The sequence below is a fragment of the Nansenia antarctica genome (genome assembly GCF_963989245.1).
Source record: "Nansenia antarctica genome assembly, chromosome: 20".
NCBI lineage: Eukaryota > Metazoa > Chordata > Actinopteri > Argentiniformes > Microstomatidae > Nansenia > Nansenia antarctica.
Genome location: NC_137693.1, coordinates 6662559 through 6687742, shown reverse-complemented (window position 1 = coordinate 6687742; position 25184 = coordinate 6662559). Strand labels below are relative to the sequence as shown.

Sequence of the window (25184 nt, the reverse complement as noted above, 5' to 3'; positions counted from 1 at the left end):
ATAAGTTGCACATTTTTTCAGTTGGTTAACTGATTAAATGTCCCTTAGCAAGGTTCTGTGTTACTATGTAACATCCAAGCCTATACAAACTTTATGATATCCGTAACAACAACCATGTAAGTAATGAGCCCAGTAATGACAGCTGTCTGACTCAAAGACATAGACACAATAGGAGAGGCTGGACTACAAACACACCTGGTAGTATTCCTAACCTGGGGGGTATTCCATCAACGTCACTGAAGGAAAATCTAGGCTTATTTTTTGCTTATTTAGTTTTGCAAGATTTATTTTTAAAATCTGGTCTTATTTTTTATTTGAAGACTAAGTCTCGAAATCCTTGTGTGTTCTCCACAGCAATCCGATACTGTGACCACTGTCAGCTGATCAAACCTGACCGCTGCCATCACTGCTCCACGTGTGAGATGTAAGTTGGTTCTGTCTCATGCACCATGGCCTCTTGTGCCTCAACTCTATTGTAATACTTTCTCCTCTCCTTTTGTTTCTTGTGCTGTGATGTGCTATTTCTCTCTCTCTCTCTCTCTCTCTCTCTCTCTCTCTCTCTCTCTCTCTCTCTCTCTCTCTCTCTCTCTCTCTCTCTCAGGTGTGTGCTGAAGATGGATCATCACTGTCCATGGTATGTCATCTCACTTAATTTTCCCAAGTATAGACAGTTAGCCATTCTCCACTCACTAGGTCATAGTGTCATAAACATTCATGTGATCAAGTTATGCCAAGCTTGAAAACGCCAAGTCATGATTGAGCATTTGCTTCTTCCTGGTACAATCAGCATGTTTGATTTGCCTTTTAATATGATCCAATCTTATCAACTCACTCTTGTAAATCAGATCAAATGGCTTCCCTGGAACTATATTTCTCTGGTCTCTTTCATTGCTTGATTCTAGAATACAATTAATATAATATACTAGAATATAATAATGTGGACAGATCAGCACAGTCAGGTGTTTAATTTCTCTCCTCTTCCCCCGCCCTCTGTCTGCCCTTCTCTCTCAGGGTGAATAACTGTGTTGGTTTCTCAAACTACAAGTTCTTTGTATTGTTCCTGGCCTACTCCATGCTGTATTGTGTATTCATCGCCGCCACCGTCCTGCAGTATTTGATCAGATTCTGGACAGTAAGTACACACAATCTCACCTCCTTCTTTTTCTAAGCTGGGTGTGTTTCTCTCTCCTGTACACGTGCACTGTATACACACATGCGCACGCACGCACGCACGCACACACACACACACACACACACACGCCCACACACCCACACACAGACACGCCCACACACCCACAAACTGATTTATCTCATCTAAGATATTCAGGCTCCTAGCCTCCTGTACATTACAAAGCCAAATACCCAAATTACGAATAAACCACATTTTACCTACTAGACTATAGTCTACCGACCAGATTACGTAGGTATGTTCGTAGGTATGTTCCCTTTGCTACAGCTACTACAATTTCTGTTTAATGGTAATGGTAGTGGTAACTCGTATTTTAGCATGCCACCAAATAAATCACAGTAGAATCACCTCAAAGTAACATAAAACACTTCAAACTGGAATAGTCTGCATAATGCCATTTTTGCAGAGCTTGTGCTGCTGATTTCTGAGTTATGTCTGCCTGTCCATCTGTTTAACAAACATGACACCTTTAATTTCACCTCTAACTACCCATCTGTTTCTAACGCTTGTCTTAAGCTTTGTCGAAGGAGATTTGCAGAGGAATGTCCTGAGGTAAAATGCAATACTGTCGTCGTCGTTGTTGTTGTGGTTGTTGTTTAGTGAAAAAGACACTTTGTGCGGTTTTGCCACTAATGGTGTGAGACTGAGGTGTCATGAATCCTGTGAAGGAAAGCTATATTGGATTACTGAGAGCGCAGTTAAGCTCCACTCGTAATGGTGTTCACAAGGCTTTTGTCCCTCATGCAGACCACTGGTGAAGGATTCTCTGTAGTGTGTGTCCAACGTTAACATAAGCTGTTGCCTGTTCCTCCTTGTGGGTTAAGACTAGGCCTCTGTCCTGGCCTGTGTCAAATGCTGCCGTGCTTGTGACAGTGTCCAGTGTCATCTTGCCAACTGTGGGGGAGTGGGGAAGTCAAGTGGGGACAGGATTGGTTGTTTAGCATTTTCGTATTTAGCATTTTGAGCTCACAAACAACCATGGGCTTGTAATATGTACATGGTACCTGCTGGAGCAGTGGTGTAGGGCTGCTGTAACTCCAGAATAAGGTCATGTACAGTACTGCATCATTGGCTGATGGGGATGTGTCAGAACAGTGTGTCTACTCTGAGCAGGAGGTGAATGTTGTTATGGCTTTGATTAAGAGTGACAAACATTAATGGCTCTCCTCTCTCTTTTCCCTCAGAATCAGAATCACACTCTTGTCTTGTTTCTGTTTTTCGTGGCGACCATGTTCTTCATCAGCATCCTGTCGCTTTTCAGCTACCATCTATGGCTTGTGGGAAAGAACAGGACCACCATAGGTAGCTCCCATTTTGCCTCACCTCGGCATACCTCAACATAGCCCAACAAACATGACGCCGCAAAACAGTTATCATGCAAGAGACATTTTACATTACACTCCCAAATATACTGTTGCTCCAAATCGATGTGACAAATAGGACATGTTAACAAAGGCATCAGTTTAAATCTCATCTGCCCATGACTGACTGTTGGTGGTTTATTATTGTTGTTGTAAGTTGTAACAGACTGTTTGACTGTGTTGATATCGTTGTTGCAGTTAGTTGACCTATTCAGAATCAGAATTGCTTTTATTACATCCAATGTATGGGTGCACAAAGTAAAATTCTTAGGTTCAGGTTCTTTGACAGAATACAAAATCGACAGTAATAGAATAAAGTAAAATACGTATGGTAATATTTTTTATTTTTAAAGTAGTAGAATAAGGTGCTAAAGTGCTTAAGTGATGGTAGTTGTACTACATCTGTATTCTCCATCTTTCAGAGGCTTTCAGGGCTCCTGTCTTCGGCAATGGCTCCGATAAACACGGCTTCACCTTGGGTTTCTGTAGAAATGTGGCTGAGGTTTTTGGAGACCAGAAGAAGTACTGGATGTTTCCTATCTACACCAGGTGAGGGCGCCAAAGCCATTCAGAGCCGATTCTATTGTCGTTGAAGAACAGCTGTCAATCTTACAATGATTTCAGCGCCACTAACCATGGCAAACATTGCTTTCTTTTCTTTCTCTCTCTTTCTCTTGATCAGTCTGGGTGATGGTCACAGCTTTGATACCCGGTTGGTGCACATAGACCCTGAGCGGGCGAACGCCATTGTCCAGCCCAACGGAAAAAGGTAACTTATGCTCTGTTCACATCAGGCTTCAAGGACCAGAGGTTTTCTTGATCGGATGATGTGTACAGACGTTTTCATAAACATTTTCCTTTCAATGGTTGTTATTATTATTATTTTTTTAAATGTATTAACCCCCGGCTTTTACTTTTAACAGCCTTGCTGACGTCCAGGCGGACCCCAAGCCTCACCTTGGCAACAACACAAATCATAGTGAGGACAATGGCAAAGAGAACCCTGGTACGTGTCAACCTTGTGATGTCAAGTAGCCCTCAATCATTTCAAAGGGTTGGTCTGAGCCTGGCGCTAAGCAGACTCACTGATCTTCAGATCACACTCCAGACCAAACAACTATGCTGTTCTAATCCTTGCTAATGCTAATGCTAATCCTTAAGTACAAAGATTGTATTTATTTAACCTTTATTTATCCAGGGTGAGACACTAGAGGTCTCTTTTGTGGGTGTGCGAAATCTGATGATGATCAAATCTGCGCCACACCTAGCTCAGTTTAGTCCTCTGTGTGCTGCCAGCCCTCTGCCAGCCCTCTGACCTCTGACCTCTCATCTCTGTGTTTCAGAGGGACTCCAGACAGTCAGTGTCACCATGGAGAATGAGTCGTAGACAGGTAAGCCTTAGGGAATTGTTCATTCGTCTGTTTTTTGTGTGCGTCAGCGTGCATTTTTAAATTATTATTATTGCATTGTTGTTTGTTACTGACTGCTGTTGTTGAGCATGGAACAAGATCCCAAAGCATTTCACTGTGTCAGTTACAACTGTATGCGCTATGTGACATAAACTAATTGATTTGGTGTGTGTGTGTGTGTGTGTGTGTGTGTGGTGTGTGTGTGTGTGTGTGTGTGTGTGGTGTGTGTGTGTGTGTGTGTGTCTGTGTGTGTGCATGCTTGAGAGGAAGCTGATGACCTATATTGTCTCCTGATCCCCTCAGGTGCCTCGCCCGGCCTGGTCAGACATCTGCCAAGAGACAATTGACCCATCCTCTGTGATGCTCTTAAACCACCAGCATCTCCGTCTCCATGGAAACTGTTGACATGAGTGTGCTCTCCAGTCATCCCTATCCCAGTGTGAGTGGGGCATAATTGGTTGATTGACACCAGCTGTGTGACATGAATGATTGAGCCAGCTGATCCTATATATGTGACCATTCCCACAATAAACGTTGCTTCCTTGATAACATGAACCCTGTCTGACAGCGTATGATTCCTCCGTTCAGTGTGTAGTCCGATCGTTATGGTCTTAGCCAATACGCAATAACCAACGTTTAACAGGTTATGGGCCCAGAGTGCTACCATGGCGAGACAATCGGAAAGAAGTTCGCGTTGGTCTCGACTAGCGTTTGACGGAGATGAGGAAAGGTACGAACTGTGGGAAACAAAGTTCATGGGCCATCTCCGGCTACAGAAACTGAAAGACACTCTCAAAACAGACCTTCCCTTAACAGCTTCGGCTCAGGAGTTGAGAGAAGATGAGGAGAAGAATGCAGAGATTTACGCAGAGCTCATTCAGTTTCTAGATGACAAAAGTTTGTCGCTCATAATGCGAGACGCACCAGATGACGGACGAAAAGCCCTAGAGATATTGCGCAATTATTATGCGGGTTCAGGGAAGCCAAGGGTTATAAGTCTCTATACAGAGTTGACCACACTGCAAAAGTCGAACAGTGAAACAGTGACCGACTATATCATTCGTGCAGAAAGGGCAATAACTGCACTGAGGAATGCAGATGAGACTTTGAGTGATAGCCTACTTGTGGCTATGGTATTGAAAGGACTGCCCGAGTCATTTAAACCCTTTGCGATACATGTCACACAGAGTGACGAGACCATGCCTTTTTCTGTGTTTAAAACTAAGCTCAGGAGTTTTGAGGACACGGAGAAAATGCGCGTAACGGCGTCGGAGGACAATGTTATGCGAGCCCAAGCCCTGTCTGACCGGGATGCCCAGAACGCCCAAAGCGCACGTAGCCAGAGCGCACAGCAAACAGACATTGTGTGCTACAAATGTGGCCAAAAGGGACCTATCAAAAGGACCTGTCGACGCAAGGTGTGGTGTAACCACTGTAGGAGCTCCACACATCAAGGAGCCGCCTGCAGAAGGAGACCGGACCAGGACGACGCGCGAGGGGTGTCCGAGCAAGTGAGTGGTCATGACAACACTTACGCGTTTCTGGCTAAGGACAAGCCAGGACGCAGTGTTACGAGGGGCCTGATGGTGGACACCGGTGCGACTGCGCATATTATCACCGACCTGGCCAGGTTCAAGGTGTTCGATGACGGTTTCCAGGCCGAGACGCACTGCGTGGAGCTGGCGGACGGCACGAGGAGCAAAGGGGTCGCAGAGCGCAGAGGAGATGCGGAGGTGTGCTTGATGGACAGCCGAGGGAGGCGACTGACTACAACGCTGCGAGGGGCGCTGTACATCCCCTCATTCCCCCAGGACATCTTCTCTGTAAAAGCAGCCACAGACACTGGGGCAACTGTGATCTTCAGAACAGGAGAAGACATCCTACAGCACAGAGACGGTACTGCATTTCACATCCATGAGCATAATAGACTATATTATTTGCCCACAGTGGATGACCAATGTGATCAAAGTAAGAGCTGTTTTGATCTAAAGACATGGCATGAAATTCTAGGACATTGTAATTTTGAGGATGTTCTGAAACTCCAGAATGTTGTTGATGGTATGTCAATTAAGGGAAAAATTGATAAGTCTAACCTGAACTGTGAAGTGTGCACTCGGGGAAAGTTTGTACAGAGCTTCAACAGGAAGCCTGATAGAAGGGCCAAAAATGCTCTAGAGTTGGTGCACACAGACCTAGCGGGTCCAATTGACCCAGTGTCCATAGATGGACATAGATTTGCACTTTCGTTCACAGATGACTATACTAGTACTGTGTTTTTCTACTTTCTTAAGCACAAGAGTGATACTGTACAGGCGACAGAGCAGTTCATAGCTGACAACGCCCCGTATGGTAGGATCAGACGTATCAGGTCAGATAATGGTACTGAATTTACAGGGAAAGAGTACCAAGGGCTACTGAGAAGAAATGGTATCAGACATGAGACATCATCTCCATATTCGCCACATCAGAATGGCACTGCAGAACGCCAGTTTAGGACTCTCTTTGACATGGCTCGATGCATGTTATTAGAGAGCAAGCTACCCAAGGTGTTATGGCCTTATGCAGTACAGACTGCATCTGTAGTGAGAAATAGGTGTTTTAACAATCGCACAAAACAGACACCTTACATGATGCTGACAGGGAGACGTCCCAATATGTCTAGGATGCAGAAGTTTGGAACGGTGTGTTATGCCTACAAACAGGATAAGAAAAAGCTAGACCCAAGGAGTGAGAAGGGCTTCTTTGTAGGGCATGACAAGAAAAGCCCAGCTTACCTGGTTTTCTATCCTGACAGTGGAAAGGTGAGGAAGCACAGACTGGTCAGATTTATGCCAAAGACGATGGGTGAGCAGCAGACACAGACTGAGATATCAATAGATGATGAGGACTGTGATGTGCCACAAAGGGCCAGCACGACTAAGCAAAGGGACGCGAGTCCAAAGACAGCTGAAGAGCATATTCCTGTGACCAGGCCCGAACAGGTGCAGACTAGGGAGAAACAGGAGTCTCCACGCTATCCTCCCAGGGAGAGGAAGAGACCTGATTATTTTGGGGACCGTGTCTATGAAGTAGGAAGTCAGGACCAGGCACAGGTAAACATTGATTACTGCTACAAAATGTTGTGTAACGTACCTTTGACCTACAGTGATGCAGTGAAGTCACCCAAGTCTAGAGAATGGGTCAGTGCTATGGACGACGAAATGCAATCATTGAGAGAGAATGGTACGTTTACTTTGACTAACTTACCCCAGGGCAAAGTTGCAGTGGGGGGTAGATGGGTGTATACAATCAAGAAAAATGCAGATGGTTCAGAAAAATACAAAGCACGCTATGTTGCAAAAGGCTACAGTCAGAGAAGGGGTGTTGACTATGAAGAGACCTTTTCTCCCACAGCCGATTTAACCAGTGTTCGAGTGTTGATGCAAAAAGCAGCACAGGAGAATTTGATTTTACATCAAATGGATGTCAAAACTGCCTATCTTCATGCACCGATAGATTGTGAGATATACATGGAACAGCCAGAGGGTTATGAGCAGACATCTGGCACAGAGACAGTGGTGTGTAAGCTAGAGAAGTCACTGTATGGTCTAAAACAGCCTGGCCGAAATTGGAACCATTTATTACACGACTATCTAATGGTGAATGAGTTTGTGCAAAACCCTGCAGATCATTGTGTATATACTAAAGAAACGGAACATGAGAAAGTGATCATGATTATATGGGTCGATGATTTGGTTATTGCTGCCAGTAACGAGAATGCACTGAATGTTGTAAAAGAGATGCTCTCAAAGAAATTTCAGATGAAAGATATGGGCAAATTGACACATTTCCTGGGAATCGATTTTGAAGTGTGATGGATGTGTAACAATGTCACAAAAGCAGTGTGTAAAGAACATGCTAGAGAGGTTTGACATGCAGAACTGTAAACCCCGATCGACGCCTTGTGAGCAGACACTCAATTACACTGAAGGGGCAGGATTAATGAGTGATGTCACTCGGTACAGAGAGGTCGTCGGTAGCCTCATCTACCTGACTATGTGTACTAGGCCAGATCTTTGTTTCATAGTGAGTAAACTGTCCCAGTATTTTACCAAACCAACCGAGGAGCATTGGGCCACTGCCAAACATGTATTGAGGTTCTTAAAGGGCACCAGTGATAAAGTGTTGTGTTACAAAAGGTGTAACTCTGATTTGAGATTACAGGCTTTCAGTGATGCTGACTGGGCAGCAGATGTCACAGACCGTCGTAGCACAACAGGTTACTGTGTTAGTCTACATGAGAATGGTCCATTGGTCTCATGGAAGACCAAAAAGCAACCAACGGTGGCGTTGTCCACATGTGAGGCGGAGTACATGGCATTAGCTGCAACCACCCAAGAGTGTTTACACCTGACTCAACTGTTGACACATATGGATGCATGCAAGTATGCACCACCCATTGTCCATGAGGACAATCAGGGAACGATTGCATTAGCTAAGAACCCAGTCCGCAGACAAAGATGCAAACACATAGATATAAAGTACCATTTCATCAGGTCTACAGTACAGAATGGACAGATCTGTTTGCAATATTGTCCCACAGATCAAATGGTGGCTGATGTGTTTACCAAACCAGTAACTAAGGACAAATTGGTTAGGTTCACAAAGGTTATGTTTGGGAGAGAAACCACATCAGTGTGAGTAAGGACCAAGCGGTCAATTTTTGTTTTGGTTTTCTTGCTTTATTTTTTCAAAGTGTTATAAGAGAATACCAGTGAAAAACTGAAGACTGTTTGTAAATGATGATGATGTATATTCTTGTTTCACAGGAGAGGAACAATATCAGTGCCAGCTTTTGTTTGTTTGATTGATGGAATGACAGCCCCAAAGAGTGTTATGGAAATTGTAGGCTACTGATTGTTATTGATTTGTTTATTTTTCTCTCCATCTTGGTCAGGTGAGAGCAAGTGGGGGTGTTGACATGAGTGTGCTCTCCAGTCATCCCTATCCCAGTGTGAGTGGGGCATAATTGGTTGATTGACACCAGCTGTGTGACATGAATGATTGAGCCAGCTGATCCTATATATGTGACCATTCCCACAATAAACGTTGCTTCCTTGATAACATGAACCCTGTCTGACAGCGTATGATTCCTCCGTTCAGTGTGTAGTCCGATCGTTATGGTCTTAGCCAATACGCAATAACCAACGTTTAACAGAAACCATCCTCTATCATCACCTTACCCTGGACCAAAAAAAACTTTTTTCATGGCCTCTGCTGTCTGCCACCAACACCATTTTTTTAAAATTTATTAACAATTAATTAACTTCTGTGACTGCTTTGTTTCACAAGCCAAAAAAGTTAACTTTTTGCACTAAGTCAGGTTATTTCTGTTATGTTCTGTTCTGTTCTGTTTTGATTACATTGTCATGTGCATAATGAAGAAGTGTGCATAAGAGGAGGAATATAATTTACAATATACGAAACTTGTCAGTATTCAGTGTCTGAGTTTAAGCCCCTATTCAATCACAGTTGATTACATGGATTCTGGCGTCAGATAGTAAGCAATACAAATATAAACAGAAAGAAACCCATCTGCATATTTATTCTAACGCAGCTTATTAGTGAAAGGGAATGGCGTTCATTTTGTTTTACCCCCAAAACTCTGGGTTTGATTGATGACCCTAAGAACACAAAAGCCAATGGGATAAGCTTGTGATGTCAGCTGAAATTGTAATGCCTCAGCACTTTACATCTACATTCAGTTGAGGGTGCTAATTATACCCATTGATTTTTGTACGACATTGGTTTTGTATGGACCTGGAACAAGGCTTTATAGGACCCTCCATGTCTCCCTTAATCCACTTCTGGTCCACTGTACACCATCATTAGTCTCACATGCATTGTGCCTTCACTTCAGTTGCTCAGAATTTTAGCTGCATGGAAGGACAAGGGTTTAGTGCAGTCACAGTGTCATAGTAAATGCTATGGTAAATGGTTAAACATGGCATAGGGCGATTTGGGTTTACAATCTAGATGGATGAATCTGGAACTGTGAGAGTGTATTTATGGAATGAAGGACATGTTTACAATTTTAAGCTTTGAGGGGCTTTTTTTCTCAGACCAATTTCAAAGTAACAAACAGACATAAGATCCCAATTCGAAGTTAGTTAGAACGTTAGTAACTCCAGACGTCAATGCATGTCGCAATGTATGTGACGTTTTGAGCCAAGTACTCCTATCTCAAATTAGGACTTGACCCTGAGTAAATGCACAGGTAGATTCTGTAATAAATACATCGATTGCAAAGGGGTGATTGTGATACTTTGGGAATTCATAATTATTGCACAGCATGAAGTATTTGTTTTTACATCTTCGGCTAAATTGCTACAGTATTTTTCTCTTATGTTTTAATCTGTTGCCTGTATTTCCATCGTTGCTTTTAGGTGTGTTTTTTTTCCAATTGTTGTATGAAGACGGGGGACAGTTTGTTTATATCTGTGTCTATCCCTGTCATATTTGCAAGAGGGAGACTTTTCACATCAGACAATTCATCTCACTTTCCTGTGAAACCGGTGTGTAAAAAGTAGAGGTCAATCTTTATGGATTATGCTATATCATTATTTCTGTTGGAATTTTTCCGAAGCTCACCTGTTCAACTTCTAGTCGTTTCAATCTGATGTGGATTTAACAATGTCTGTTGTGGGGTTTTAAGTTGAAGGAAAAAGGGAACAACGTTTAAAAAGCACAACATTTTCAATGACAAAATGCTGCTCTCTGATAATTGTGATGATCATGGTGTGGTTACAGCTAATTGTTATCTTGATTTGATTGTTCTCTTGGGAGTGAACATGTATGGCAGTTTTTAATGTATAGTACTGTACCAGATGTGTTGATAGGCTAATGTCCATGTGCAGACCCTATGAGGGGTGCTGTTACCAGTATACTGTATATACATGGTGTATATGTTACGGTACATGTGGGAAAACGGTACATGTGGGAAAACTAGGGTTAGGGTTAGGTGCTACGGTTAAGGTTAGGATTAGGGGTAGGGATAGGGTTAGACATGCCAGCATGTACCAAATCGACGTAGCACCTAACCCTAACCCTAGTTTTCCCACATGTACCGTATTCCCACATGTACCGTAACATATACATGGTGTTTTCTATGTCAGGATGCTCACAGTCCACCAAGAGGAGGGTGGAGTTAGGCGTCACTTCATCATCATAACTGAGTGATTCCTTCTTTCAGGATCGTATCTAACCCAGACAACTGGACATGTTGATTTAACAGTATTTTTGTTATCAGGTTTCTCAATTTCTTACTGACTATGATCCATGTGGTTTTGGAAGAGTCGTTTGAAAGATGCGTGCTTTCAGGAAACATATCCATTGGAGTTACACCATTGGGTGGAATAATGCAGAGTGAGAGCATCATGAGGTTATAACTTCCTAATATTTTTCAAATATATTTTTTACATTCCTAATAGGCCATAGCGATGTATTTTGTGCTACATTCTATATTCACAAAATCATGGACCAATTTACTGTTATTTAAATTAATATCTTATCGTATTTTTTATTCAATCCATGTTTGCATGCTTAGTATTTTTCTCACAATATTTGTACTTACTCTGCCAGCCAGTTTTGGTTGTTTGGTGATTTTTGTAATGTACTCAATTAGAAGAGGTTTGCACATTTTTTTTAATGTCTAAATCAATTAAATGTTCCTATTTTATAGATTAATCTATAATGTATTACTGTGGACACTTAACAATAAATGCTGTTTTCAGTGTATTGAAAGACTCAATTAATGAACTTTTGAATGAATTTGTTTTTTTTTACTTAATACTTTATTAATTTGTATTTCAACTCACCTGTGGCAAGTTACAGGTGCTGACATAGAAATCACACTTGCAACCAGTTAAAATTGAGAAAAGTTGACTCAACCTTTGTGTTGTGTGTCTGTGTGTACCACACTGAGCATGGAGAACAGTAAGAAGAGCAAAGAATAGTCTGATGATTTGAGAACCAAAGTTGTGGAAAAGCAACATGGACAATCTCAAGGCTACAAGTCCATCTCCAGAGATCTTAATGTTCCTGTGTCCACTGTGCGCAACATCATTAAGAGGTTTACATCCTATGGCACAGCTAGCCTCCCTGGACGTGGACGGAAGATACAAATGTATAAAAGATTGCAACGAAGGGTTGTTCGAATGGTGGATAAAAAAAAACACGATCAACTTCCAAACAAATTCAAGCTGACCTGCAGACACAGGGTACAACAGTGTCAGCTCGCACTATCTGTCGCCATCTGAATGAAATGGGACGCTATGGTAGGAGACCCAGGGGGACCCCACTGCTGACACAGACATAAAAGCCAGACTGGAGTTTGCCAAAACTTACCTGGGGAAACCAAAATCATTCTGGGAGAACGTCCTGTGGACAGATGAGACCAAAATAGAGCTTTTTGGTAAAGCACATCATTGTAGTGTTTACAGACAATGAAATGAGGCCTTCAAAGAAAAGAACACGGCCCCTACAGTCAAACGTGGTGGAGGTTCACAGATGTTTTGGGGTTGCTTTGCTGCTTCTGACACTGGATGCTTTGACTGTGTGCATGGCATCATGACATTTGAAGACTACCAAAGAATTTTGGGGTGCAATGTAGGGCCCAGTGTCAGAAAGCTGGGTCTCCGTCAGAGGTCATGGGTCTTCCAGCAGGACGATGACCCAAAGCATACTTCAAAAAGCAAACGGAAATGATTCAAGACAGTGCTGGAGAGTTCTGAAGTGGCAAGCAAGGAGTCCAGATCTAAATCCCATAGAACACCCATGGAGCGATCTCAAAACAGCAGTTGAGAGAAGGCTAAAGAAGTTGGCAAAAGAACAGTGGTCCAAAATTCTAATAGAGAGGTGTAAGAAACTCATTCATGATTACAGGAAGCGATTGATGTCAGTTATTTTCTCCAAAGGGTGTGCTACCGAATATTAACATGAGGGTGCCAAACATGTTGTCCAGTCTATGTTTTTAGTTCTGTGCGGAATGATATCAGATTTGGCTTTTTTCTCCATTTTTTTTTGTTATGCTGTAGGATATTTTCATGTATAAGGTACTTGGTTGAAATATATCACGAGTAAAGCTTCTCAGTTAGACTATTTACTCAAACAAAGTTACATACAACTTACAGCATTCCTACTCTGATGATGTTATAGAGAGGGGTCAGCTCTGGTCGATGGATCAGCAGGATGAAAAGCGAGCGAGCTGTCTCTAGCTCACATATTTTATACCTCAGTGATATGGTATTACAAGTCTCTGACATGGCACCTATCATCTTACAAAGGCCAGGTTTAGGGTGTGAAAAGGGGGATAGGTTACAGACAGTATCACTCAGGTCAAAGGGCTGGGGGCAGGTCACAGGAAGGGAGGCCATCTTGACCATGTGCTAGGACAATGACGTGGGCCATCTTTGCCCATGTGTCCTCTATGACAAAGCAGGTCACAGGAAGGAGGGGGAGGGGGAGAGGGGTGAAGCGGGGGCAGGTAGCCTTGTCCCTAGGCCTGAGGCCGTCATAAAAAACCCTTCTGGGAATGTGACAATCAATAGGACATATATCTACAGGTTCTTACACAGGTCTATGAATGTGTGTGCAATAAGACAGATATCTACACAGGTGTGTAGATGTGTGTGTAAGAATATACCACAATGCCAATGCAAACAAAAGAAACATGTTAATACAAAAGCATTTGTAATTGCAACAATTTTCTGGGAGAAGTGGTGCATTATCTGACAGAAGTGCAGGGGTGCCAATAATGCTGTCCAAGACTGTAGATACAACAGAAACAGAACAGCTTATTCAAATATATGGAATGATTCTCCATAATCCACCCACTGCCCTTTGACCTGGGCCTGGCCTGGGTGCTGATCTCAGATGAGGCTTACATTTGCTCTCTTTTTTGATGAGGTGTGCCTCTATACAAGAAAATTACATGCTGTAGTACTTGCTGTCAAGAGCATTTAAATGCTGTACATGCAGAGTTAGGAGTAACACTGTGTATATTATTTAGATTGGATCGAAAAGCCACAATTTTGGACTCGCACGAGACTTAAGTGAAATGCACTTCCTGAGTCGGTAGTTTACCGTATTTACTGTAACAGCAATTAAATCCTAAGGATCTCCATACATTGTGCTTGCAATTGGTTATTGTTTATGAGAGAGAAGCCTAACCCTAACCCTAACCCTATGGAAAAAGCAGAGTCAGTTTGTTCATATTCGTTCTGTTAATTTTCAATCCATTTTCAAACCACTACGTCTCCTAAAGACACCCGCTTTCCCCTCTACTGTGTCCCTAAGAACTTCTATTGCCCCCCTTGTACTGTTTCTCAGTTTCTCCAGTAATATAAAAAAAAAAAAATAGTAGAAGGCGATAATAGGGCTAGAGTACTCTTCCTGCAACGAATGGTGGACTGCTGATTCACATGCTTAGTATTCAAATGTATTGATTGTAAGTCGCTTTGGAATAAGGCGTCTGCTAAATGCCAAAAATGTAAATGTAAATGTAAAGAGAGACATCTCAGAAGACAGTAGTCAGTAAGATAACCTGTTCCAAACGTGAGAGCAAAGTGTGTGGGTGTGTGTGTGTGTGTGGGTGTGTTTGTGTGTGTGTGTGTGTGTGTGTGTGTGTGTGTGTGTGTGTGTGTGTGTGTGTCTGTATGTATGTGTGTGTGTGTGTGTGTGTATGTATGTGTGTGTATGTGTATGTGTATGTGTATGTATGTGTGTGTGTGTGTGTGTGTATGTATGTATGTATGTATGTATGTATGTATGTGTGTGTGTGTGTGTGTGGTGTGTGTGTGTGTGTGTGTGTGTGTGTGTGTGTGTGTGCGTGCGCGTGCGTGCGTGTGTGTGTGTGTGTCAGTGCCGAGGACACAAGTGGGAACACATCACGGCCTTCACTTTGATTGATTGATTGAAAACTTTATTAGAAGATTTGCAGAAGTAGGTACATGAAAGTACATATTACATACAAGGTCAACTAACAGGATAAAAACCCAAGAAAGCCACTGGCTTATTTCAATTGGGGTCCTTGACTTCTATCACCTCATTAAGATGAGACAATATTTGTTCAGTAGGAGTATTGTCTGCCGTGGCGAAACAAAGTGGCACTTTTAGATGGTTATCACAAGCAGGGTTATTACAGCATTGAAGTGACACTGATCTTTATCTCCAAGGACTGTTCCCTGACAGGAATGTGATAGCCCTGAGACTGGGAAGGACAGAGTGTGACGCCGCCACGCTCGGGGGGGAATGACCTCCCTGCCGTTCACCTGACCGACTGTCAGTGAGTCATTGACCATGTGCGGAGAGAAAGGTGTGAGCTGACTGACACACACAAGACTGTCTCTGCGAGCACTCAGCATATAGCTGCGTATTCTTTCAGTCTCTCTTATTGGCTTTCTCTCGTGCTAGCTACCTCTGAGGTAGTCTATATCTTAGTTTCTTATTTCCTGTTTTCCTCTACCTCTCACACACTCTTTCTCTCTATTACCTCCTTCAGTATGTCCTTATGCGTTCAGCTGTAAGACATTCGTTTGGCTGTAAGACATTTTTTAACCATGGTTCACCTTCCGAAATCTAATTTTCTCATGAAAGGATGGAACTCCCATCTTACGTACATTTAATTGCAATAACTTGTAATAACGTTGTTTTTCCTCAATCAAATTACAAATCCCTTACTGATCCATGATTAGTAGACCCCACTGGAAGTGGCAAGAAAGACCACATCAAGTGAGGTCAATGACAAAAAAGTGCCTGGATGTTTACTGTGAAGCAGATTGGCATGCTGCAATGAGATGATACACCATCGCCTCAGTGCTAAGGTATTGAGTACTACAATACACATGGCAACGAGCACTTATACTGTTTCATTTTCCATGGGTTGTTTTTATGTTTTTGATCCCCTGTCCCCCCCCCCCCCCCCTCACAGAAATGTGTGCGAGAGAGATGGACACCTAGTGCACACATCATCTGTTATTGTACATGGCAATATCTATTCATTTGTGAAAGATTATACTGGCTGGCATGGAAACAAGTAGCACAGCACACCCTCTCAAAGTTTACTTCTGAGAGATTACCCTATCAACCCAAACCCATGGACAGCAAAGCGATTGCGCAGGGCTGTACATGTCCAGTAGTAGAGTATTGTAAGGCTAAAGTGCGTCCCCTGATGAGGTGCGCTCAATCAAGCCAGTATGAATGAAAGACAATTATTATTTTCCAGAGATGCTCGCCGTCTGGAGGTGGTCCTCTGGACAATAGAGAGATATAAACCCCCAGAAACGCTTACGGAGCAAACGACTCACACACCCTCATGCCTAGATCTTAATTGAAGGGGAAAGTACACTACCTATAGCAGACCGCCTCCTCACCTCTCTGTGTGTAGCCACTGAGCAAGAGAGATACCTCGGATATTTGCTTTTAGTTCTGTTGTACGATTTATTCAACTTGTTCACAACTTGCGATTTAAAATACATAGATAGCGACCTGAACTGAACATGGAAGAAACCGTCAATAGCACTATTGATCCGACCTGTTTACAAGAACCCCCGCTGGCTATCGATGTCATCAAGCGTGAGTGATATATCATATTCATCATCAGTATTACCTTATTTATGTTATGTTATGTTATGTTAATTTTATTTATAATGCGCCCCCCATCCAACTTTTACATCGGCCCGGGGCCGATATTTAACTTCTTGGGGGTGCAGTACGCTTTCATTACCTATACAGTTCTTTTTTATTCTTAAAGCTGGGAGATATTATAGCGGGACATTTTTACAACTCAATCCAATAGTTTAGCACAAATAGGCTATAGACATGTATAGTGTTTGAATGAGAAAATAATTAACTATTATTGTACAATGCTTCTTTACATGTATGTTGACTCTTGTCAAGCATTTCATGGAGGATTTGATTACAATTGAATGCAGTAATTGCCCGAAAAGCTGACAGCCCCCCCCTCCCACCACCACCACAGACAAACACACACACACACACACACACACACACACACACACACACACACGCACACGCACGCGCACACACACACACACACACACACACACACACACACACACACACACACACACACACACACACACACATGTTTTATCTTACACCTTCCCAGCAATACTACTTAACAGTCAGATTCATTCTCTTCATTCTTGTTTGTGTTCATCATTGAGTGCACAAGCAAGCAATTAGTCTTCAAACAGAGAGTTAATAAACTGCCGTAGACATTAGTAGCTTGTGGATAACTGTATTCACATTTGTTAACAACTACACTGAACTGAGAAGAATAGGCTACCACATGGAGAGGCTTTCTCATTTCACTTCCATGTGCCGTCTTCTTACCACCAGGCAAGCACAATAAACTGAGGATCTGACACAAACCTCTCTCCCTAGGGTAGGCTGCTGTCTGTGATTCAGACTCCTCAGAGGGACAGCACTGGCTGTGCTCCCAGTAGCCTATGTTTCTTTTTTATTATTTTTTTTATTTTATTATTACTTTTCTGAGTGGGGAAGTCCCACTCATATTTTTCATTTTATTGGACTGATATAGTGAAGACAGACAGGAGAGTAAGGAGGAGAGGGCATGTCAACAGGGCATGGGCCGGACTCAAACACATGCCGACATGAGCATAATGTGTGCACTGTAGACTGCGGTGCTAGACCACTGGACCACCCCAGGCCACTGCTCCCAGTGTGTTTGATTAAATCTCAGTACTTCCCTGTAGTCTACATCCAGTTGGTCTGGTTGACCAGTGTATCTGAGCCAAGCCTGATCAACAAGACCAACTTACTAGATTCACATTTTTGTCATTGCACAGAGTACAACCACATTTATTTGTTGCTCTAGGCACAGGGTGAGCTATAGTCAGCTGAGTCTGCCCTGAGTCTGCCGTGCAAAACATCTCCATGTGGAAGCCACAGATATGCGTCTTTGGTTCCATCACAGAGACATTTTTCCTCTGATGTATGATGACCCATGTGATATCAGACACAAATGACTTTGTGTTGCTCTTTCATCCTTTTACATTCACTCGCCACATTTTTCAGTGTGATTTATTATTTTTGCAGATGTCCTTGATCTCTGTACGTCCCAAACCGACCAAGCAATACATTTAAACAGCTGGGTTTTCGCTCAATCTCATTCACACGCTCCAACCTCAAAGAAGGGTCTGGAAGTTGTTGTCTCCAAGTGAACATGACCATGGCCACTGCCTAATGCACAAGTTAGTTTCACAGGAGCACATCTTGAATAGATAACCATAAATGGACCAGTCTGCCTCTCTCTCTCTATCTCTCTCTCTCTCTCTCCCTTTTCTGACTGTCCACTCTCTCCCTCTCCATAGAGCTGGATGCGTTTGGGATCGTCCTGTACTCCATGCTGACCCTCATGTCCTCCCTGTCCTTGCTGCTTTACTTGGAGGAGTGTGTGTTTGTGTATAGAAAAATCCCCTCTCCTAAAAAGACAACTATCATGTGGGTCAATGGCGCTGCACCGGTAGGAACTGATCTCCACGTTTAAACAAACCTGCTTTTCATACAATAGCTGACAGTAAATACATTATCTATCTTTTACTTGTTAAACGAGAGTCTGTTTTCACAATTCTAGTCATGTATGTTTTTTTTCTGTCTTGTATGAATAGCATAAGGAGGATAATGGTATGCACTTATATAGCGCCTTTATCCAAAGAGCTTTACAATGGCCTCTCATTCACACACACATTCACACACCAATGGTGGCAAGCTGCCATGCAAGGCGCCGGCCCGCTCACCGGGAGCAATTTGGGGTTCAGTGTCTTGCCCAAGGACACTTCGACATGTGGCCAGCCGGGGCTGCCAACCTTGCAATCATTAGACGGCGGCTCTACCACCTGCGCCACAGCTGCCCCAATATGAAAGTGATGAATCAAGATAACGTTGTGTATGTGCCCTATAGGTCATTGCCACCATGTCTTGCTTTGGGATGTGGATCCCAAGGGCAGTCATGTTCACTGATATGACTTCAAACTGGTGAGTGTCCTCCTCCCACGCACACATTCACGCACACATTCTCTCTCCCCCCCCCCCCTCTCTCACCTACTTGGATACTTTCCCTATAAATACCTGACTATGGGTACTTAACTGTACCTATAGAGATGCCAGAAACCTTTCACCCGTAGCAATGAACTGACACAAACTGTGAGGAGTTCTTTTATGAATACACCCAACTGTCACAGTTTAACCACTGTCTTAATCATTACACTGTAGTGGATTGGAGAGTTCAGAGATCAGTCCACACATTGGTTGTGGTTTGAGAGAAAGACCATGTCAAACTTTGGCTCAAACGTTATATCTAAACACTAGTTTCCATGTTCAGAGAGATGTCGAGACAGGATGTCAATACTCGTGGTATACTGTCGCACAGAGGACACTGTGTCCTGCACCGTAGGGCATTATAATCAATCGAGCAATCATCAATTCAATTCATCAAACTTTATTTGTATAACACATGTTGTACAATACAATCAACTTCACACAAACATCTCGGGAGTGTCTGTTAATATTCAATACAGTACAATACCAGACTGGTTCTGAAGACATCATACAGTTTATTTTATTGTCTTTGTCTTTGACCAGTGTGCCTATGTCGACCAGTGTGCTTGTTGTGTTCATGTATACCTTCATATTCATATTCATATTCATATTCATATTCATACCTTCAGTAGTAAACCCTGACTCTCTCTCTTCAGTTTCTTTGCAGTGGTGGTGTATAAGTTCTTGGTTCTGATGATAGAGGAGTTTGGGGGCAGTGAGGCCTTTCTGAAGCAGTGTGAAAATAAGACATTCAGGATCAGCACAGGACCCTGCTACTGCTGCTGCCCCTGCCTGCCACGTGTCCCTGTCACACGGTAACTAACACTACCAACACTGTTCCAGACTCACTTCCAGGGGAGGCTGGTGGAGATGGAAATCGGAGGACGGGCTCATTGTAATATCATGGAATGGAATGAGGAGTGTGTGTTTGATACATTCCATTCCATGCGTTACAATGAGCCCGTCCTCCGATTTCTGCTTCTACCAGTCTCCCCGACTCTCTATGTACTGCTAGTGATGGTGTCAAGACAGCAGCCTAGGGTTAAAGTTTATCTCTATTTATCTCTGATGTTATCTTCATTCTAGTTTATTGTGTTCTACTGTCATGTATGGTGACCTATATATGCTATGTGGAGGTTTAAAACCATAAACTAATGGTGTTCCACTCCATTTCATGCAGGCGATTGTTATTCTGGCTGAAGCTGGGATCTCTTCAGTATGCTATCTTAAAGACAGTACTCTCAATCCTGTCCATAATATTGTGGACCAATGGGAACTTTGATCTTGCTGATGTAAGTAACGCTCCCCCCTCCTGTGAAAAGCATCTACAAACATCCCACACTATCAATGGCCCCGGGCTTGAGCTGGATTACTCTTCCTGCTACGACTGGTGGATTGATGATTCACTTGCTTAGTCAAATGTGTCGATTGTAAGTCGCTTTGGAATAAGGCGTCTGCTAAAAGCCAAAAATGTTACATGTTACATGGAAGTCCACTATGCCCTGTCTTTGATTCAAACATTTCCGTACTTCTCTTATTATTATTAAGCTGGAGATCACCGGCACGGCTATCTGGATAAACCCATTTATCGGTGTTCTCACGATCACGGCCCTTTGGCCTGTTGCCATCGTGTTCATGAACACCAACAGCATACTGAGGAGCCTCAAGATCATCCCCAAGTATGCCATGTACCAGGTGAGGCCACGCCCACATGCCCTCCTCCACCAATCAGCAGCTCAGTGCTGATGCCAACAAGCATGTGACCGCAGCTGGTGAAACCGGGAACTAGTCGCCAACCGACCAAAATGTTCAGACGTTTACTTTGAAAAATGTTAATACATGTCAACTCTCTAGTGATGTGAGTAGTCCCCACTACTATCTAGTTAGTGTAGATTAGCGTGGATTACTCACCGAATCCATTGCATTGCAATGTTTTGGCTTGACTAGCGAGTGTGTCTTTGATTTTCAACAAAGTCCAAACATTTTGATTGGTTGCCGACTTGTTCCCTGTTTCACCAGCTGCTGTCACATATCATTTGCTGTCAACCATGTTTTTAGAAAATATCATATTAGTGTCTGATTTCAACCTGGCACAGCGGCCACCATCACTCTGTATGTCCATAAAGCTGATGATACGCCTGGTTATGTCCCTGTAGCTGGTGCTTGTGCTCAGCCAACTGCAGGCGTCCATCATTAGCATCCTGGCCCTTGATGGAACCATTGCCTGTGCTCCTCCCTTCTCTTCTGCAGCCCGGGGCTCCAGTAAGTTTGCAACTAGAACATCAAACCTTAACTCCTGAGACATCTACTACTACCACATCTATTACCCCCTGTACTGTTACTCCTGAGACATCTACTACTACCACATCTATTACCCCCTGCACTGTTTCTCCTCAGACACCTACATCCCCCCTGTACTGTTACTCCTGAATTATCTACAAAAAAATAAAATAATAATAATTCTTCCTTCTTCTAGCACGATGACTGCCAATGGCCCCAGGCCTGTATAGATGACTTTTTCCTGCTATGACTAGTGGATAGTTGATTAACTTACTTGATTAAATGTATTGATTGTAAGTTGCCTTGGAATAAGGCATCTGCTAAATGCCAAAAAAGTAAATGTAAATGTGAATCAAAGTGCATCGCAGGTCAAAACTGACCAGGCCAGAGCTGACATCAAATATGGTCGTAACTTACAGTAACGTTCCTCTAACTGTCCTCTAACTGTCTCTGGTTTGTCTGTCTGCAGTGTTGAGTCAGCAACTAATGATTGTTGAGTTGTTCATCGTCACTCTGGTGACCCGGCTGCTTTACCGCCGCACCTATGAGGAGCTGCCCTCCAACCCACACGAGACTGACAACGACCAGAACGCCAAGCTCAGCCTGCAGGCCACAGAGGGGGAGCACATTGTCTGAAAGAGAAAGAGAAAGAGAGAGGTGTGTGTGTGTGTGTGTGTGCGTGTGAGAGAGAGAGAGAGAGGGGGGAGGGGGGGGATAATGTATCAACTGTGATAACCTCATAACTGAACAAATATTCAGTACTGTTTGGTATATATGAATATTATTCATTCACACAATTCTTGTATTTTTATATTCATTTTATCTCAATGGTATCATATTACTGTATATGATGTTGTAGTTATCAGCATATATTTTAAGTGGTTGAACTTGTATTATCATATTATCATAAAAGTAAAGTTGTATATTGTGCATAAATATGCTGAAACGTTTACCTCAAAGCATATTTATCACTGCAATAAACTACTTATCACTGCAATATAACGGCAATATAATTGCTATTTGTTGCACTTCTGGTTAGACGCACAATCATTTCGTTGCATTGCCTTGTACTATGTAATGACAATAAAGTGAATCTAATCTAATCTAACCTAATATTTATTTGAACATTTGACGAGTTGTCAACATACTTTGTGTGGTTGGTTTCACTATACTGGGATGACATGGATTGTATACAATAAATGTTGTTTGTGGATGTCGGGGGTATTATGTGTATTTTATATGTATATTCATATTTAATAAATGAATATGATGCACTACCTCTTTCATGTTTTGCGTTTCCTGATTTGGCTGTTAGCATTGATCAAAAGATTACTATATTTTACTGCATCCCACTATGATAAATTGAGGACATAACCTTGATTTTAACATTACTGAAAGGGTGTGTGTGTGCACATTGTATTTCTTTATCACTCAATAAAAACATGACCCTCTAGAGGTAGAACTCAAAGGTCAAGTTCTACTGCTGGGGATGATTCACATCCTCCTAAGAGAAGGAGAACATTGAGTAAACACCTTGGGGACACCTTGCTCTCAACTGTGGGTCCTACAGATTCTGATGATTCCACCATCACCCCCTGTCAGTCTCTGAAAAGATCCCTGCTCAACATCCTTGACAGGGCCATTTCAGAAATGGAAAACAGATTTTCCAAGTAGAATGTGGTCCTAATGACAGCCATATCCAGTCTTGTACTACTGCATTCCTAGAATCTACCTTGTTGCGCCCTCTGCATGTGCTTGCTGACACTGCGGCAGATGACGTGAATCTGGAAAATTCTTGTTGCAGAACCAGTGTTGGTCAAGAAATGTCCAAATGAAACAGACCTGTCCATTATGTGTAAACCCCTACAGGAGTATAAGGAAGCTTTTCCTGTGTTGCATAAATTGTATGTAACAGCAATTGCTGTTTCTTCAGCATCATGTGAGAGTTCCTTCTCCACACTGTCACAAGTCAACTCCCTATCGTCGTACCATTACCGTTACAGGAAAGAAAGAGGAATTTGGTGATCTTGGCCCATGAGAAATCAATAACAAATACCGTAGACATGGATGACTTGTTCAAAATGTTTCCAAGGGAAACAGGAGACTGATGTTTTATGGATAGATAGATAGATAGATAGATAGATAGATAGATAGATAGATAGATAGACAGATAGATAGATAGATATGACCTATAGATACTGTACATATACGTACCTTCGGGCTACTAAGTTTAAAGAGCTCAATGGCCAGCAGAGACAAATATATAGAAACGCATTTTAGCTAATTACAACTAGTTTACAATCAATAAATACAAACGCATATTGCACCCGAAACAATCGATTAAATACACAGGCATTCATAATTCTGCTCGCTACCCGAGCCATCTGTGCCAGTATAGATATCCATAGATAATGTTGGTGTTGTTTTATTGGGAGCAACAACACCAGCATGGCAAAAGGCCACTCCAACTGAACGCCGGCAACTGGTGGTGGAGAAGGTGCGCCACCAGGAAGAAGCAGACAGGTGTGCCGGAGCGGTCTCCCAACCCCAGCAAGGCCGGATGGCGTAGAGAGGAGGAAAATCACATGGAGTGAGATATGGAACATGGATTCTAACAGGCTAAGTTTCATCATCAGAGCCACATAATGATGTCCTTCCCTCTCCAACAAACCTACATCTCTGGTTTGGAGAAGATCCGGCCTGTCTCCAAGTGTGCAGCCCCGGCAACCCTCCTGGTGGGTTGTAAGACCAGCCCAACTCAAGGGAGTGTACAAGAGTACAAGAGAGTAACAACCAACTCCATGCCCCTAAATGCCCAAACCACTTTCCCACACCCAACATCCTTCATCCGGGAAGGAGAGAAAAAGCGGACTAACTCCTCACTTCCAGACGCTGCGGGTCCACTGAATGCAGCCAGGGATTGGGAAACGCGTGTCGATCCTAAGCCAGAGGCTCACCTTCCCATCCCCACATCGTAGTGACCAACCTGCGCCCAGATCTGGTCCTCTGGTCCAACTCCTGCCAGCGTGTCCTCAACGTTGAGCTGACGGTCCCTTGGGAGGATGCCATCGATGAGGCATACGAAAGGAAAAGGATGCCGATCTGGCAACTGAAGCAGAGGACCAAAGCTGGAATGCGAAGGTGTGTCCAGTGGAGGTGGGATGCAGGGGCTTTGTAGACAGTTCCACCACAAGGCTCCTGAAGGAAGTAGGCATCGGAGGGCAAGCCCAACGGAAGGTAGATAATGAACTTGCCGCTGTCGCCGAAAGGAGCAGTCACTGGCTGTGGCTGAAACGAAAGGAGACAGTGTGGGCTGTCAAATGACCACATAATGTCACCATATGACACTCACCCGGGTCTGATCAGCCTGTGGTGGGCCTGCCTCGGCCCGAGAGTGTCTCGTCATAAAGGCCGAAACACCTTATGAGGCGGGGGTATACAACTGACGATGTGTCATACTGGTCATAGTGGTCTTCACCGAATTCAACCCCACCCAAGGGGTCATCTTCACACCCACCCAGGTAAGTTGCGTGCTGAATCTTCAGGGATTGTAACACCTAGTCCTATTAAGCAATCTGAATCATATGGAAGATCTATGTAGATGTCTATCTATGATCTGTGTCAGTATAGATATCCATAGGTAATATCTATGTAGATGTCTATGATCTGTGTCAGTATAGATATCCATACATAATATCTATGTAGATATCCATGATCTGTGTCAGTAATAGATATCCATACATAATGTCTATGTAGATATCTATGATCTGTGCTAGTATAGATATCCAGGGTTCGAGTTATGTGGGAGCCAATGGGAGCTGA

At 43.1% G+C, this 25184-nt stretch overlaps 2 protein-coding genes across 2 annotated transcripts in view; both read left to right on the top strand.

Annotated features, from left to right (window-relative positions):
• LOC308174937 (palmitoyltransferase ZDHHC20-B-like) overlaps positions 1-3937 on the top strand; it is a gene marked incomplete at both ends in the record, with an annotated part of 9905 nt that extends 5968 nt beyond the window's left edge. Inside the window, 9 exons of the mRNA XM_080550048.1 lie at positions 355-424; positions 602-634; positions 1012-1132; positions 1706-1741; positions 2374-2491; positions 2973-3099; positions 3233-3319; positions 3474-3556; positions 3894-3937. Of these exons, the coding sequence (XP_080406174.1) occupies positions 355-424; positions 602-634; positions 1012-1132; positions 1706-1741; positions 2374-2491; positions 2973-3099; positions 3233-3319; positions 3474-3556; positions 3894-3937 (719 nt within the window). The remainder of the gene's footprint in view (positions 1-354; positions 425-601; positions 635-1011; positions 1133-1705; positions 1742-2373; positions 2492-2972; positions 3100-3232; positions 3320-3473; positions 3557-3893) is intronic.
• Positions 3938-16495: 12558 nt separating this feature from the next.
• On the top strand, positions 16496-21998 carry LOC308174766 (organic solute transporter subunit alpha-like; the record flags this gene model as incomplete). The annotated part of the gene is made up of 8 exons (XM_080549866.1): positions 16496-16571; positions 18356-18507; positions 18946-19019; positions 19739-19897; positions 20263-20374; positions 20631-20777; positions 21239-21344; positions 21832-21998. The coding sequence occupies 8 exons, from the start codon at positions 16496-16498 to the stop codon at positions 21996-21998; spliced, it is 993 nt and encodes a 330-aa protein (XP_080405992.1).
• Between the last annotated feature and the right edge of the window lie 3186 nt (positions 21999-25184).